This window comes from Sprattus sprattus (assembly GCF_963457725.1).
Source record: "Sprattus sprattus genome assembly, chromosome: 2".
NCBI lineage: Eukaryota > Metazoa > Chordata > Actinopteri > Clupeiformes > Clupeidae > Sprattus > Sprattus sprattus.
The window spans coordinates 65,843,406-65,858,799 of record NC_137921.1 but is presented as its reverse complement, the minus strand read 5'-3'; the positions used below and the strand labels follow the sequence as shown (position 1 = coordinate 65,858,799).

The window sequence follows — 15,394 nt, the reverse complement described above, 5'->3', positions numbered from 1 at the left end:
CTCAATACCGTTTAGTCCAGTCTAGTCCTGTCTTTGTGTATGTACGAGTGCAGATGTGCAGTGAGAAGAGGCCTCAGCCTCTACATTCCTCTACTGTGTGGATTAGAAATACAAGAGCCCAGCATGGTAGGTGGTAGAGGCACAACCTCCCCTTCAGCATCAAACTATTGGCACATTGACAGAGAAGCTGGCCCCACAGTACCATCTGTGGTTAGGCTGGAAGATGTGTCAGTGTGTGTGTGTGTGTGTGTGTGACAGACAGACAGACAGACAGACAGACAGACAGACAGACAGACAGACAGACAGACACACACACACACACACACACACACACACACAGATAAACAAACATGTAGACAGTTAAAAGTGGTTATTCCCAGAGAGAGAGAGAAAGGGAGAGGACAAATTCAACAAGGAAGATAGCCTAAAAAAAGGACGTGTCAACGCGAGGACAAACGTGATGAGAACGAGACTTCATGCTGGAGTGAAGGATTGTGGGTAGTGTGATAACGGAGTCAGACGCCTCCAACACAGGCCACCCTCTCTGGTCAGGATGGAAGGGTAGATCTCGTCCGTTCTGAGCATGCTCGGGAGTCCAGAGGGCAAAGGTCAGGGGGTCAGAGAGGGGGATAGCGGCGCCCGTTGTGCGTTGTTATTTCACGTAATTCCGCAGCGTCGCTAGCAGCAGCCTGACTTGCTCTCTGCAGCGGCAGGGTCCTGTTCGAGACGAACGCGGTCGCCATTGCTCTCCTCGTAGGGGAGGCCCTTGTCGTTCTGCAGGATGTGTTCCACCAAGGACCGGGCGGCTTCGTCCACGTTGATGTTCTCCTGCAGAACACACACATACACAAATGTGAACATTTAAAAAAAAAAAAACACACAGAAAAAGCTGATGAACTTAAATGCACACACACAACCTACAATTAACCATCACTTCCTTCGCCTGAGACTGAGAGCGAGGTACAAAAATCCTGACTTGTAGCCGTCCTACTACATGCCCGTAGGACCCCACTCCTACCAACCTCCTCCAAGACTTATCTTATCTTATCTCTCTTTGCAGGCTCTGGGAACGTTTCCAACCACATTCAGACTGGTCCAGGTCACATCCCATCCCATCTCAAAAGGCCTTCACTCAACCCTGCTCAAGCTGAAAACTATTAGCCAATCTCGTACTTCCGTTCTTATTCATCTTAGACAATTGAAAGGGTAGTTTCCAAACAGGTCTCAGAATTCCTCTGACGGAATGGCCTCCCTGATCCAAATCAGTTGGGCTTTAAGAGTGGCCACGCCACTGAAATGGCTCTATTGTCTTTGACAGAAACCCTGGATGCGGCTAGAGTTGTATCTCAGTCCTTGGTCTTATCTCGCTGGATACATCAGCAGCCTTTGACACGGTGAACCACCGTATCCTGCTTTCTGTACTCTCTGAAATGGGCATCTCGCGCAAAGTACATTCCGAGTTCACTGGGCGTTCTTTAAATGTGTCATCATGGCAAGGACAAACGTCCATATCCCCATCAAATTCAAGTCACTAATGCTTGCCAACAGAGTGACTTCTACTTCTATTTAAACTCAATCATACCTCAATGTAGCACCTCCTTTCCTAACATGTCTAACACCCTAAAACGCCTAGCTCACAGTTACAGTTCAAGTCCGTACCTGGCTTCCTTGCACTTTGTCATAGTGAGTAGATTTAGCACTTAACGTTTACTCCAAGATCTCCTAATTTACTGAAGCGTGAGTGTTATTTCTCACTTGTGAGTCGCTTCGGATAAAAGCATCAGCCAATTGAGTAAATGTAAATGTCAAATCTGACAGACTGCAAACTCAAGAGTCTGCACATGCCATATGCTGGAGCGAAGAGCATGAAGTCAAGTTCCTCGCTCAAAACTTCCCCACCCACACAGTACATACACACACACAACAGCAACCAGTAGTATTTAAACAGCACAGATACATATGGCCAGCCGCATGGCAACTCCAACCAAAGTTAATAATATCCGAAACGGTAACTGTAAAATCAGTTAGCTATCTAAGGTCTATATCCCTCGTACGGGATATTTTTATTTTTCTGTCAAAAAAAATGTAAAGCTCCGCGAGTTTTCGTCTTAGAGACATAAAAAGAACAACCACGGAAACATTGAACCCTTTTCTTTTATAATATATACAGTTCAAAATTTTAAAATAAATAAGCACTTTGTCAGGGGAATAGAACTGATGTGTTGCACTTTCTAGTATCTGAGTGGGGTTTCTGCTGCTAAGGACCCACCCATTAGCAAATGACAGCTATTCATATGATAAGGAGATGGTGATTCAGTGATCTCCATTGGGTCATGATGTGGCAAGATTCACTCCAGGGGGTTTGGGCCACAAAGACATTCTAGGGCCATTAGGATATGGCCTTTGTCTTTGCGAGAGGTGTCACAGGTTTGTTCACACCAACTCATCAATATGCATTTGTAGGGGCACAGATTTAGGAATGGTACAGGACACTCTGAAATTATAAATATGTGGTAGTGAAACAAGACATACTTTCTGAATGCTAAACTAACATGTGTTTAGCCAACACCTATGTTTACAAGGCTCAGAAATAAAAAGTCTTGTGAATAAATCTTTACAATGTGTTTATGTACAAAGTCTGAGCACCTCTGAAACAAGGATTTTCCAAGGGTATGTTTACATTTGATTTAAATTAAACTTTTTTTTACTACATTCCTTTTACTTACATGATATTATTGCTGAGGTCGTCTAGAATAGAATCATATATTCCATTTGTGCATCAATGTTTTAAGTTAAGCAAAATGTACAAAAACATCAAGGCATGTCAGACAACTTAGAAAAGTCTAAAAGGCCTGGGACCTTAGAGTGTTAAAATCAGTCATTTGAAAAATAACTCGTAATACCATGAGGTGATGTTTCAGTAAAAGCGAAAACTATAAATCCTTTGGCGTTGATTCCAGGGGGGGAAAGTGTGTGTGTGTGTGTGTGTGTGTGTGTGTGTGCCTGTCTCATGCCATTACTGCCATTTTGTCATAGCTGTCTGTTTGCCCCTATCTTTTGTCATGGTTACACACTCAGTGACAGTTTAAACCTCATGTCATTTTTAAGGGGAAAGTAGGAAACCAGTGTGTGTGTGTTTGTGTGAGTGTGATTGTGTGTGTGTGCATGTGCATATGTGTGACTGTGAGAGTGTCATGTGAGACCTTAATACTCCAGGGAAAAAATGGTGACAAGCAGCCCGGAACTGGCGTATGCAGCACACACAAACCGCACAAATTCACACACACACACACACACACACACACACACACACACACACAACACACTATATGTTTGTTCTTGCATGACAACACACACATAATAAACACTCAGTAATAAGGAACTAGCATATGTGGTCACAAAAGTGATAGTGTGTGTGTGTGTGTGTGTGTGTGTGCAAGAGAGAGACAGAGTGAGAGGAGAGAGAGAGAGAGAGAGAGAGAGAGAGAGCGAGAGAGAGAGAGAGAGAGAAAGAGAGGGAGAAGTTCATATATCTACATGTCTTTATTAGGGTGAGTTTGATCATCTAAGTTATTTGATATGTACTGTCATTTTAAACACTGTTATAAGGGGGGGGGGGGGGGGGGGAGAGAATGGGTTTAAGAGAAGGCAAGGAGAAGTGAAAGACTGAGGAGAGAATAGACAAAGAGAAAGCGAAAGAGAAAAAGGATGAGAGAAGCCAAGGGAATAAGGGAGAACAGAGGAACAGAAAGGAAGGGAGTAGGCTATATAGGAAGAGAAGAGAAAGAGATAGAAAGATAGAAGAAAAAGACAGAAAGAAGTAGAGAATAATTGCTAGATAAAGAGGAGAAAGGCAAGAAGGAAAGCTATGAAGGAGCATGTGATGGCAGAGGTGAAAGACTTGCAGTATCGTAGTGGTGTTTCATTTAACTACAGCTGTAGGGCAGTTGTAGTTTTATAAGCAGAGCTGGTTTAAAGGCACATTACAGCATGATTACTTCCTGATTTGCCCTCAGAAAATGTGTTTCACATTAAGGTGGAATGTGTTTTGTTTGACAAAATAGCCCTGCATACTTGCATGACTCTACTATGTTAGCATTAGCACTGCATACTTACATGACTCTACTATGTTAGCATTAGCACTGCATACTTACATGACTCTACTATGTTAGCATTAGCACTGCATACTTACATGACTCTACTATGCTAGCATTAGCATTACAGAAAGTGAAATGATTATCATAAGCCTCAATGCAGAGAGAGGGTAGAAGGTAAACGCTTCCACAGTGAAAATCCACACACGTGCTGAACCTTTCCAACTGGACAACTGGAATCAATGTGGAGTACCGGAGAGAAGATTTACATGGCGATATAAAAGGTCAAAAGCATCATTTAGACTGGAGTATCCTTCTAAGAGCAGAGGAAGCCTTTCTTATTAGTTCACAAGGTCCCCTTAACACACACTCACACACATACGCACGTGATCACACACCACACACAAGTCTTGTAGGAATGTGTTTTCATCTTTTTCGCTCTAAATTTAAATTAGGCCATCAGAGGTGTAGACTCATGAGAAAGGGAGAATGAGGTGTGCGGCTGAATAGGTTTCTAAGAAGTGTGTGTATGTGTGTGTTTGTGTGTGTGTTTGTGTTTGTGTGTGTATGTGTGTGTGCGTGCGCATTCGCGTATTAAGGTTTGGATTTCTATGTGAGGAAGGAAGACTTCCAGCTTCTTATCCAGACTCTCTCTGTGTGTGTGTGTGTGAGAGAGAGAGACAAAGAAAGAGAGAGTGTCTGTGTCTGTCTGTGTGTGTGTGTGTGTGTAAGGGGATTATTGGTCAATTATGATACTTTGTTTTATTATTTTCTCAAGCTAAATATTCTTTCATTCAACCACTTTCACTTACACACACACGTACGACTCTACATGCAAAGTACTCAATAGATTCCCGCTAATGCAGCCACTCAACAAAACTAACTAAGCCCAGCAGCCAATTCACTCCAGTCAACACACACACACAAAGACACACACGCACACACAAACACACACCCTAACACACACAGAAACACACACACTCTCATACACACAGAAACAAACACACACACACACTCAAAGCCTTAAACAACACTGAAGCAAGCAGTCCATCACAGCTTAACAGTCTGCGCGGTCTAATCATTAGCAATTATCTTAGCTCATTTAATTGACACTTACTAGAGGGAACATACGCAGCGTGCTACGTGTTCCTGGATACAGCTTGGTGGGCAGTATATGTGTTTACACACACACACAGACATACATAAGCACACACACACACATTACAGGCCTACTGCTAAACACACACACACACACACACACACACACACACACACACACACACACACACACCCTTCACTTTCACATCAACACCCAAACCACCTCCAGGCATTTTTCAGAGCCCATAGCCTAAACCCCCCCAGGGCAAGCACAGATATGGCAGAGATGCTTGTTAACACACACATTCACACACTCACACACACACTTACAAATTCACTTACCTCACCAACTATTTAACACACACACATTCCCACACATTTGGAGATATGTTAACACAAACACACACACACACACACTTCGCCACTCATAGATGACCATGCGGTCCACATTTTAGTGTTTGGATGAGAGATAAGCACACATTAATCAAATATAGGGACAGATAACCAGACCAGAGAGTTCATTCAATTACTGAGAGAGGGGGGGGGGGGGGGGGGCACAAGGCAAAAGAGAGAGGGAATGAAAAAGAGATAGATAGCTAAGAAAAAGAAAAAGGAGAGACACAGGAGAGAGGTAGAGAGAGAGAATACACAAGGGGCACAATGAGAGAAAGAGAGGGAGAGAGAGAGAGGGGTAGAGAGAGAGAAAGAGCAGGAGAGAGAGCGAGAAAGAATGGGATAGAGAGAGGGGGAAGAGAGAGAGTACACGAAGGGCAGAAAGAGAGAGAGAGAGTGGAGTAGAGAGGGAGAAAGAGAGGAGTAGAGATAGAGAAAGAGAGGAGTAGAGAGAAAGAAAGAGAGCGAGAGTACACGAAGGGCAGAGAGAGAAAGAGAGAGCGAGTGAGAGCGGAGTAGAGAGAGTGAAAAAGAGGAGTAGAGAGAGAGAAAGAGAGGGAGAGAGACAGTGGAGTAGAGAGAGAGAAAGAGAGGAGTAGAGAGAGAAAGAGAGGAGTAGAGAGAGAGAAAGAGAGGGAGAGAGAGAGAGAAGTAGTGAAAAAGTGTATGTGGCTCTGACAATAATGTTGCTGTAACGCTCATCCCAATAAAGCCTTCTTGAATTGAATTGAGCTGAATTGAATTGAAAAGACAAAGGGCAGATGGAGAGAGAGAGAGAGAGAGAGAAGAGACAAGAGAGAGGGAACAAGAGAGAGAGAGAAGAGACAAGAGAGAGGTAGAGAGAGAGAGAGAAAAGAGACAAGAGAGGTAGAGAAAGAGACAAGAGAGAGGGAACAAGAGAGAGAGAGAAAAGAGACAAGAGAGAGGTAAAGAGAGAGAGAGAAAAGAAGAAAGGGAGAGAGAGAGGGATAGAGATAAGAGGGAGGGAAAGGGGGCAAGGAAGAGAAAAGAGGGAGGGCGAGAGAGAGAGTCAGACACCAGGCACTCAATTAACCTCCAGTCAAGCTTTAACATTATAAACAAGTGAGTGCTTAATGTAGGTGAATATGTGAGTTCACTTAACCCACCTTCTTCAGCAAAGGTGTGGGAGACCAAAATCGCGTGTGTTTGTGTGTGTGTGTGTGTGTGTCTGTGTGTGTGTGTGTAAAATATTAATATACATGAGGGTGTGTAATTCATTTATAAGTGATTAAGAATAATAATATTAGAGACAAATGGAAACAATATGTGGGTCTGTTTGTGGGTTGGGGGGAGGGGGTGTCTCAGTGTATCTGTCCGACTGGCTTCATGATATGTGAAGATGTGTGTGTGTGTGTGCACAAAAACCCTCTCCCGTTCCCACCTTGGCCGAGGTCTCAAACCAGCCCAGGAAACCAGTCTCCTTGCAGAAGTTGTCCATGAGGCTGGCGTTGTTGGACGTGTCCTTCTTCTGGTCGCACTTGTTGGCCAGCAGCACTGAGGGGATGGGGCTGCCGTTGGCCAGCTTCACCTTGCTGTCCAGGTCGTGCTTCCACTTGGCCACCGCCTCGAAGGTGGAGCCGCGCGTCACATCGAACACCACAAACGCCCCCACCGCCTCCTTGTAGTAGACCCGCGTCATGTTGCCAAAGCGTTCCTGTCCTGAGGGTTGGGAAAGTACGGGGGGGGAGGTTAGATTTACTCTTTTTTAAATAAATGCAGAATAATTTCGATTTTGGTAATTCCTCATTTATCCTGACTAGTGGTAAATAGAAATGTGACCAAGTTGTTCCTCAAATATAACAAACATGTACTAAAACATCAGAAGGATGGGGAGAGAAACAAACTAACAAACAAACAAAGATGTTGCTCTTAAAAGTGCCTCCCATTCAATTGCAGTTAAGCTTCTCCCCAGACTGTGGTGTGTGTTATCTCTGCTCTGAAGTGTCTCTCTCCTTCTCCTGCCTTCCTGTTGCTCTCTCCTCTCCTCTTCAACCACTCCATCACCTCATCACTCTCTCCTCTCCTCTTCAACCACACCATCACCTCATCACTCTCTCATCTCCTCTTCAATCACACCATCACCTCATCACTCTATCCTCTCCTCTTCAATCACACCATCACCTCATCACTCTATCCTCTCCTCTTCAATCACACCATCACCTCATCACTCTCTCCTCTCCTCTCCTCTTCAACCACACCATCACCTCACCACTCTCTCCTCTCCTCTTCAATCACTCCATCACCTCATCACTCTCTCCTCTCCTCTCCTCTTTGATCACACCATCACCTCACCACTCTCTCCTCTCCTCTTCAAGCACTCCATCACCTCATCACTCTCTCCTCTCCTCTCCTCTTCAACCACACCATCACCTCACCACTCTCTCCTCTCCTCTTCAATCACTCCATCACCTCATCACTCTCTCCTCTCCTCTTCAATCACACCATCACCTCATCATCACTCTCTCCTCTCCTCTTCAATCACACCATCACCTCACCACTCTCTCATCTCCTCTTCAATCACACCATCACCTCATCCTCTCCTCTTCAATCACACCATCACCTCATCACTCTCTCCTCTCCTCTTCAATCACACCATCACCTCATCCCTCTCGCCTCTCCTCTTCTCCATCAGTGTATCAGTTCACACACCTTATTCTCCATCGGTCGTCAATCACTGAGTCCTCTCTCATCTCTCTGTCTTTCTCTCTCAGTATATCTTAGTTCTCTCAATCGCTGATTCTCTAACTTCTCCTTTGTCATCTTTCTCTCTCTCTCTCTCTCTCTCTCTCTCTCTCTCTCTCTCTCTCTCTCTCTCTATCACTCTCTAGTTCTTATCAGCTCAACACAAGAGGGTCTCAGGTCACACCCCTCTGCTTATCTCGTTCTCTCCATCTCTCGGTCTCTCTCCCTAGGGTAACCCCCCCTCTCTCACTCTTCCTGTGTCATCCCTCCAGCAGCAGCCATAGCAGCAGCCATCAGGAGGCCACAGGGCATGGCTTCAAACTGACAAGGGCAACGTGAGAAGGATGTGCAAACAGATTCTGTGTATTCCGTCTCCATCAGATCTGATTCCCTTTTTGAGGGCTTCCATCCATCCATCCACTCACCCCAGCTTGCCTTACTTACACACACACATACACACAAACACACACTCTCACACACACACACACACACACACACACACACACACTCACACACACACACACACACACACACACACACACACACACACACACACACACACACACACACACACACACACACACACACACACACACACACACACACACACACACACACATTACTGCCGTATGGAGTGGCCATGGCTGCTATTTCACACAGAGGGCCAGGAGATTAAGGCAAGGCGGTTTATAGGTAGCTGGACTCTTCCCATGACACTCACACCCACACACACACACACACACACACATACACACACACAATTTTCTAAACTCTTTACCCGGACCTGACACACTCCCATCTCCCTCTCTGTCCTCAAATTCTCTTTTCCTACGAACCCTGACTTAACAAACACACACACACACACACACACAAACACACACACACACACACACACACACACACACACACACGCTCTCTCCTATCCTACTAACCCTGACCTGACACACTACCATCTCTCCCTGAGCGCCTGTCCTCTGGCTTCTTCCATCCCATGTCAAGCACAGGCCTCGGCCCAGGAGTGCAACAGAGCTGACGACTAAAATAAAACACACACACACACACACACACACACACACACACGCACAGGACAGGTTTAGAGCAATTTCCACTCCACCACTGAGTCTCTCTCTCTCTCTCTCTCTCTCTCCGTCTCTCTCTCTCTCTCCCCCCACTCCGCCAACAATTTGCTCTTCCTCTCTCCACACCTCTGTCCCTTCCTCTCTCCTGCTACCTGCCCCCCCTTCTCTCTCTCTCAATCTCAATCCCTCGTCTCTCTCTCTCAATCCTTTTTCCAACCTCTCTCTATCATCTACCCCTCCCTCCCCACATATCTCTCTCTTATCTCTCCCTCTCTCCCTCCCTCCCGCTCCCCTCTCCGTCTCCATATCCCCTGTCTCTGGCTAACTTCCTCTCTGCTAGTGAGGGGCTCAAAGCTCTAATTGCTCCTGATTGAGGCTCCAAAATTAGTGCCTTTAACTTGAGGTGAACACACTGGGGATCTGTCACAGAAAAGGATGTGTGTGTGTGAGAGAGAGGGAGAGTTCCTCTAAAAAAACTCAGAAGATAGACGTACTCTACTATAATGTGTGTGTGTGTGTGTGTGTAGACGTACTCTACTATAATATGTGTGTGTGTGTGTGTGTGTGTGTGTGTGTGTGTGTGTGTGTGTGTGTGTGTGTGTGTGTGTGTGTGTGTGTGTGTGTGTGCTGCCTATGTCAGTGTGTGTTGTCTCGTAAGTCTTGAAAAGAACTGGTATGCAAGAATCAACACAGCCCTTCCAGTGATCCCATCTACTGGTGTAAAGACGACAGAGAGAAGAGAGAGAGAGAGACAGATAGGATTTGGAAAGACAGCGAAAGAGAGATTAAAGAGAGAAAGTAAGAGAGAATGTAAAGAGACAAGAGATAGAGAGAGAGAGAGAGAGAGAGAGAGAGAGAGTGAGAGAGACAGAGACAGAGAGAGAGAAGAGATAGGATTTGGAAAGACAGCGAAAGAGAGATTAAAGAGAGAATGTAAAGAGACAAGAGCTAGAGAGAGAGAGAGAGAGAGAGAGAGAGCGACAGAGACAGAGAGAGAGAAGAGATAGGATTTGGAAAGACAGCGAAAGAGAGATTAAAGAGAGAATGTAAAAAGACAAGAGATAGAGAGAGACACATGTGGCTGCCCACCTCCCAGGCATGACAGCTGTGCTTTCAGAAAGACCTGAAAGCCACAGCGAGAAGATTATTACTGCTGCTACTCTCCACGGTGTGTGTGTCCGTGTGAGAGCTGACAATTATTCCAGTGCAGGGGAAGATGTCCTCTACACTCCTGTTTCATTTCTGACGCATGTAAATCCTCTAGTCAAATCCAAATCAAAGTCAGTCATGTGGATGACAGAGGACAGTCTCAGCTAAACACAAAGCCTCATTGGCCCAAACTGGATGGTCACTCTTAATCTGCCTGTAAAACAGCAGCATAGGATACGATTGTGCTGTGGTTTTGAGTTTGATATATTTTTACCCTGGTCAATGTCTTGTATCATGCTTCTCTCTTTAACACAGACACAGACACAGACACAGATACAGACACACACACACACACACACACACACACACACACACACACACACACACACACACACACACACACACACACACACACACACACACACACACACACACACACACACACACACACACACACGGCTCACCATCTGGGTGAAGAATTGGACCAAAGGGGTCTTTGTGTCCTCACCCATTTCATTTCTACCCAACTATCCTCCTATATGACAGGAATTTCAGGGAGGATCGGCTACAAGCGTCAGTACTCTCCAATGTCTTTCTGTGCCGGCAGTGTAGTGCATCAAGCGGAACATTATATTACACTGGAGTACTGTAGCTTGCGTGTCCTCAGGGAGGATTTCAGCGGTAATTGAGTTCATCCCTGAAATGCAGTTTGCCGATCCGGCCCAGCTCCACTCAGCACGGTCAGCTTCCAACGGAGCGGCCTGGACGAGTTCAAAGGCAATCGGAGAGTTATCAGCCCCCAAACAAAAAAAAGTCATTATTATTCAGACGTTTAGAACAGTGGTTCTTAACCTGGGTTCGATCGAACCCCAGGGGTTTGTTGAGTCACTCTCAGGGGTTCGGCAGGGGTCAAGACACACACAGTTTAGCCCGGTTCACACTAGGGCTGAACGATCTATCGTTTTCGACCGAAAATCGCGATCTCAAGCATTACGATTTTGGGATCGTCAAAGCTGCGGTTTTTCTTGCTGAATAATAATAGCCTAGGCCTAATAATTTCGTCAATAATTCCCATGCATGCTCAATGCCGGTGTAGAAAGGCTCTGTGTCAGCTACCAATCACAAAGCTGCAGGCTGCGCGTGACCAGGTGACGTTTGCTCCACTCCAATCAGTGTAGCTCGACATTCAACTTCAAGTATATGGCTGAAGCGGGAGAAGACGCAGAGCCGACGAAATTATTGTCAAAGAAAAACAGCACGTCGGTCATTTGGCAGTATTTTGGATTTGAGGCCAAAACACAGTGACCAAAGACTCATGGACAAGAGGTATGTTCTGGCCTCCCGCACCTACTTTAACCAAGTCGCCATCCCACAGCTGTACGGAGAATGCAAGGCCAAAGTTGTAAATGAGCTGGAAAAACATGGAGTTTTACGCGTCAACTATACGGATCTGTGGTCAAGCAGAACAACCGAGCCATACATGAGTTTGACGGTGCATTTCGTGAACGAAAACTTCCAGTTGGTTTTTGTTGTTGTTCTTCTGCATCTTACCCTAAAATCCCTTATCTGCACCTTACCCTGACATGACTTTGTTCCGTTAAGAAAAGGTGTTCACTCTTTTTACTTATCTTGGGCTGGCGACTAAATTGTCTCCGATGCTCCGCCACTTGGCGAGTGACATTGCGGAGCAAATCTCCCGACTATTGCGCCCGTCATGGTTAAAAATAGCTTTTTAATACAATAATTTAGCCAGCGAATACAAAGTTCTAATACTTTGCTGGCAAATACAAAGGTTATAAAGTTCTAATATTTCGAGCGCAATTTTAAAGTTGAAACCGACTTAGTTGACCACAGGCAAGTTAACGCAGTTAAACGATAGCTAAAATAATGTGCTGATTCATTGCCGTTGCATCACCTCAAGCAAAGGTGCAGAGGACATCTAGGGTGGAAGAAACAACAGCCACAACATCAGCTACAGCTACACCAAGGGCATGTTGCAGTAGGTGGCTCATTTTATTTTGTGTAACACATGTATTCATAACATCAAGCCTTTCGCCCACTACACAGTGTCATGCTCCGGTAAGTTGTTTTTCCTTTGCTCTCGCACGCCCCCTTCAGTGAAGCAGAGGTACTGTTTGCCTTCCCTTTGTTTTTTTCAATGCGGTTTTTTGTCAGATCAGTAAGACTATAGTATAATAAGCTTTTGAATATCCATGCTGTAGTGTTAGTTGGACAATATTTATCTATCATATAAGTGTCATTTAAAAGCTTAATTTAGATTTTTTTTTAGTAGCCTAGACCTAATGCAGCGCTTCTTATGAGGTTAAATTAATTCATCTGAAGTACATTTTTAATAGCCAACTCTTGATTGTGCTTTAAAAAATTGTGGTCATGCAAAAGTAAATTAAATAATGACTGTATCGTGAAGGAGGGCCTTTAAGGATTCCCGGGTATAGCATACAGCGCGTGTTGCGGAAGTCACCAGCCAATTGGGCAATATTGGTTGATTTCTTTTAATCCATTCTGAGAGTGATTAACAATGATATTAAAATCATAGTTAAAGATTGTTTGATATAAACAATGTCAGAGTAGGTCTGAAATGGCAGGTTTAATTTTGCCCGGTAAAAAATATGATTGGCTGGTAAAAAATGTCATGTTGTCTGGTAAGCCAAAAAGTTAATTTCGAGCCCTGATTACCTTAATGGAATTCATTGGTTATATTAATTTATACTGGAACTTGATATAAAGAAAATAAATCGTGGTTGAAATCGAAACCGCAATCTCTACCAGAAAAATCGCAATTTCAATTTTTTCTTAAAATCGTTCAGCCCTAGTTCACACTAGCAATGTCGTTCCGTTTTTATACATACCTACGTTTGAAGAAATCAAATTTTATTTTTCAAATTACGAAGGGATCGGTGAAGTCACTGATGAAGCTTGCAGGGTTCAGTACCTCCAATAAGGTTAATAATTAATTAATTAATAATAATTAAAATAAAATCCGACTTATTCAACACGTAGGTATGTATACAAACGCCCGACATTGCTAGTGTGAACCGGGCTATACTGCGTGTGTCTTGACCCCTGCCGAACCCCTGAGAGTGGCTCAACGAACCCCTGGGGTTCGATCGAACCCAGGTTAAGAACCACTGGTTTAGAAGGAGGATGGCACCACTGATTTGGCAACTTTAACTAACACAAATGTACTGTATCTGTCCTGCTAATGGAACCTGCTCTTCCCATCTGTCTACCCACGCTCTTAATACACCTGATTAAAATCAGTTTAATTATAATGATCTTGCTTATCTAAATCAAGTGTGTTTCCGTTAATCAAGAGCACTGATGAGTTGACTCAGGTATGCAGAGCAAGGAGAGATGGAAAAAAGATTGGACACATATACATCTAAATATACATATATACAGTATAGAGCTCAACACGATACGATCAAGGACTGAGCGACATAGGAGGTCATTCGTCCCAGCTGCCATTAAACTTTAATTATTATGCACTTTACACCATACATCCTTCATCCTACACTGCACATAGCTGAATTGTATTGTTTGTAATGTCTGTATATATTGTTTATAATTATTGTAAATATGTGAGAGCCGCAAGAACCCAGAATTTCCCCACGGGATTAATAAAGTATTTATCTATCTATCTATCTATCTATCTATTTATCTAAAATGGGCCTTTTACCAGACATGGCATGTACTCACAGTGGAGAGGAGGATGATTATGATGATGTTGCCCGGAGACAGAACCAGAACCATGGCCAAGCTGATGTTGACTATCTGGTATGAGCACTTCTAATGGCCAGGGCCCTCAGGCACACACCACTGGTTCATTGTTAACAATGCAGCCGACTGTATTGTCAAAGACAATCTTTCTTTCTTACCTTAACAAAAACATGCTATCCACACACACAATTCTCATTAACGAGCATGGTGTCACTTCAGCCATTTTTATTTTTTTGTACATGTTTGTACATGATTCTTTATGTGCCCATTCTTTTCTGCTCATAATGCTTAATGAACACGTATTCAGCACAGTTCAACCTGATGGCAAACATACAATACATAGCATTTGGACTGTGGTGAATGTCCCCTATACCCCCTGAGACACCTCCATCAACAAATACAATGTTGAAGACACAGAAGATAGCGCTGGCACTGGTACTGTTAACTATAGTCTTCCCGGTTGCTAAGATACACTGCAGTCAGTCTCGGTCATGGGTCAGTGGACGCTAGACAGTGTGGAATCTCCCTTCATATGTAAAGACGAAACTGTGATTCATGGTTTCATGAATGTTTGTTGATATTTCAGCTCAACAGCCAATCTTCACCTCGTTTGAGTTTATTCGAACGCTAAAACTGATCGGACAGCTAGAAGACTAAGGAGTATATTGGACTAGAATCGCAGACTGTACCTTTAAATGGCTGTAAACTAGATCACTCAATTGCAGAAATGAAATCATCTCCTTTCAAATATGCAATGCATGTTAACTGTAACTACTAACTAAACTGCAACAATAATCTAAATCTGATTGGTCTGAAATATGGCTTTGATGTTTTAGCTTGCAGAAAAACAAGTGTTGGTATTGGGGAGGATGGTACAACAGCCGTCACTTAATCTAAGATCTCAAGCAAGGACCAACATGTGTCTGAGGCAGTGGACCTATGGTATAGTTTAACAATGTCAAAGTGAATTTAAAAAACTGAAGTAGGTGACGTGACAAACTACAACAAAGAGAGACTGATAATTGAATCAATTAATGAAATACATAAATCATTATGAAGCTGTCAAGACGTGCTGCACCTATGAACTTTTAGTCAACACTATAGGTATATACATATAAGTGCTTAGTTATTACACAT

At 43.9% G+C, this 15,394-nt stretch overlaps 1 protein-coding gene across 1 annotated transcript in view; it reads right to left on the bottom strand.

The window, feature by feature from the left end:
- Positions 1 to 678: 678 nt before the first annotated feature.
- The window catches only part of rab32a (RAB32a, member RAS oncogene family), a gene marked incomplete at both ends in the record, with an annotated part of 19,744 nt that continues 5,028 nt past the window's right edge, over positions 679 to 15,394 (bottom strand). Inside the window, 2 exons of the mRNA XM_080832991.1 lie at positions 679 to 828; positions 6,988 to 7,265. Coding sequence (XP_080689117.1) covers positions 679 to 828; positions 6,988 to 7,265 — 428 coding nt within the window. The remainder of the gene's footprint in view (positions 829 to 6,987; positions 7,266 to 15,394) is intronic.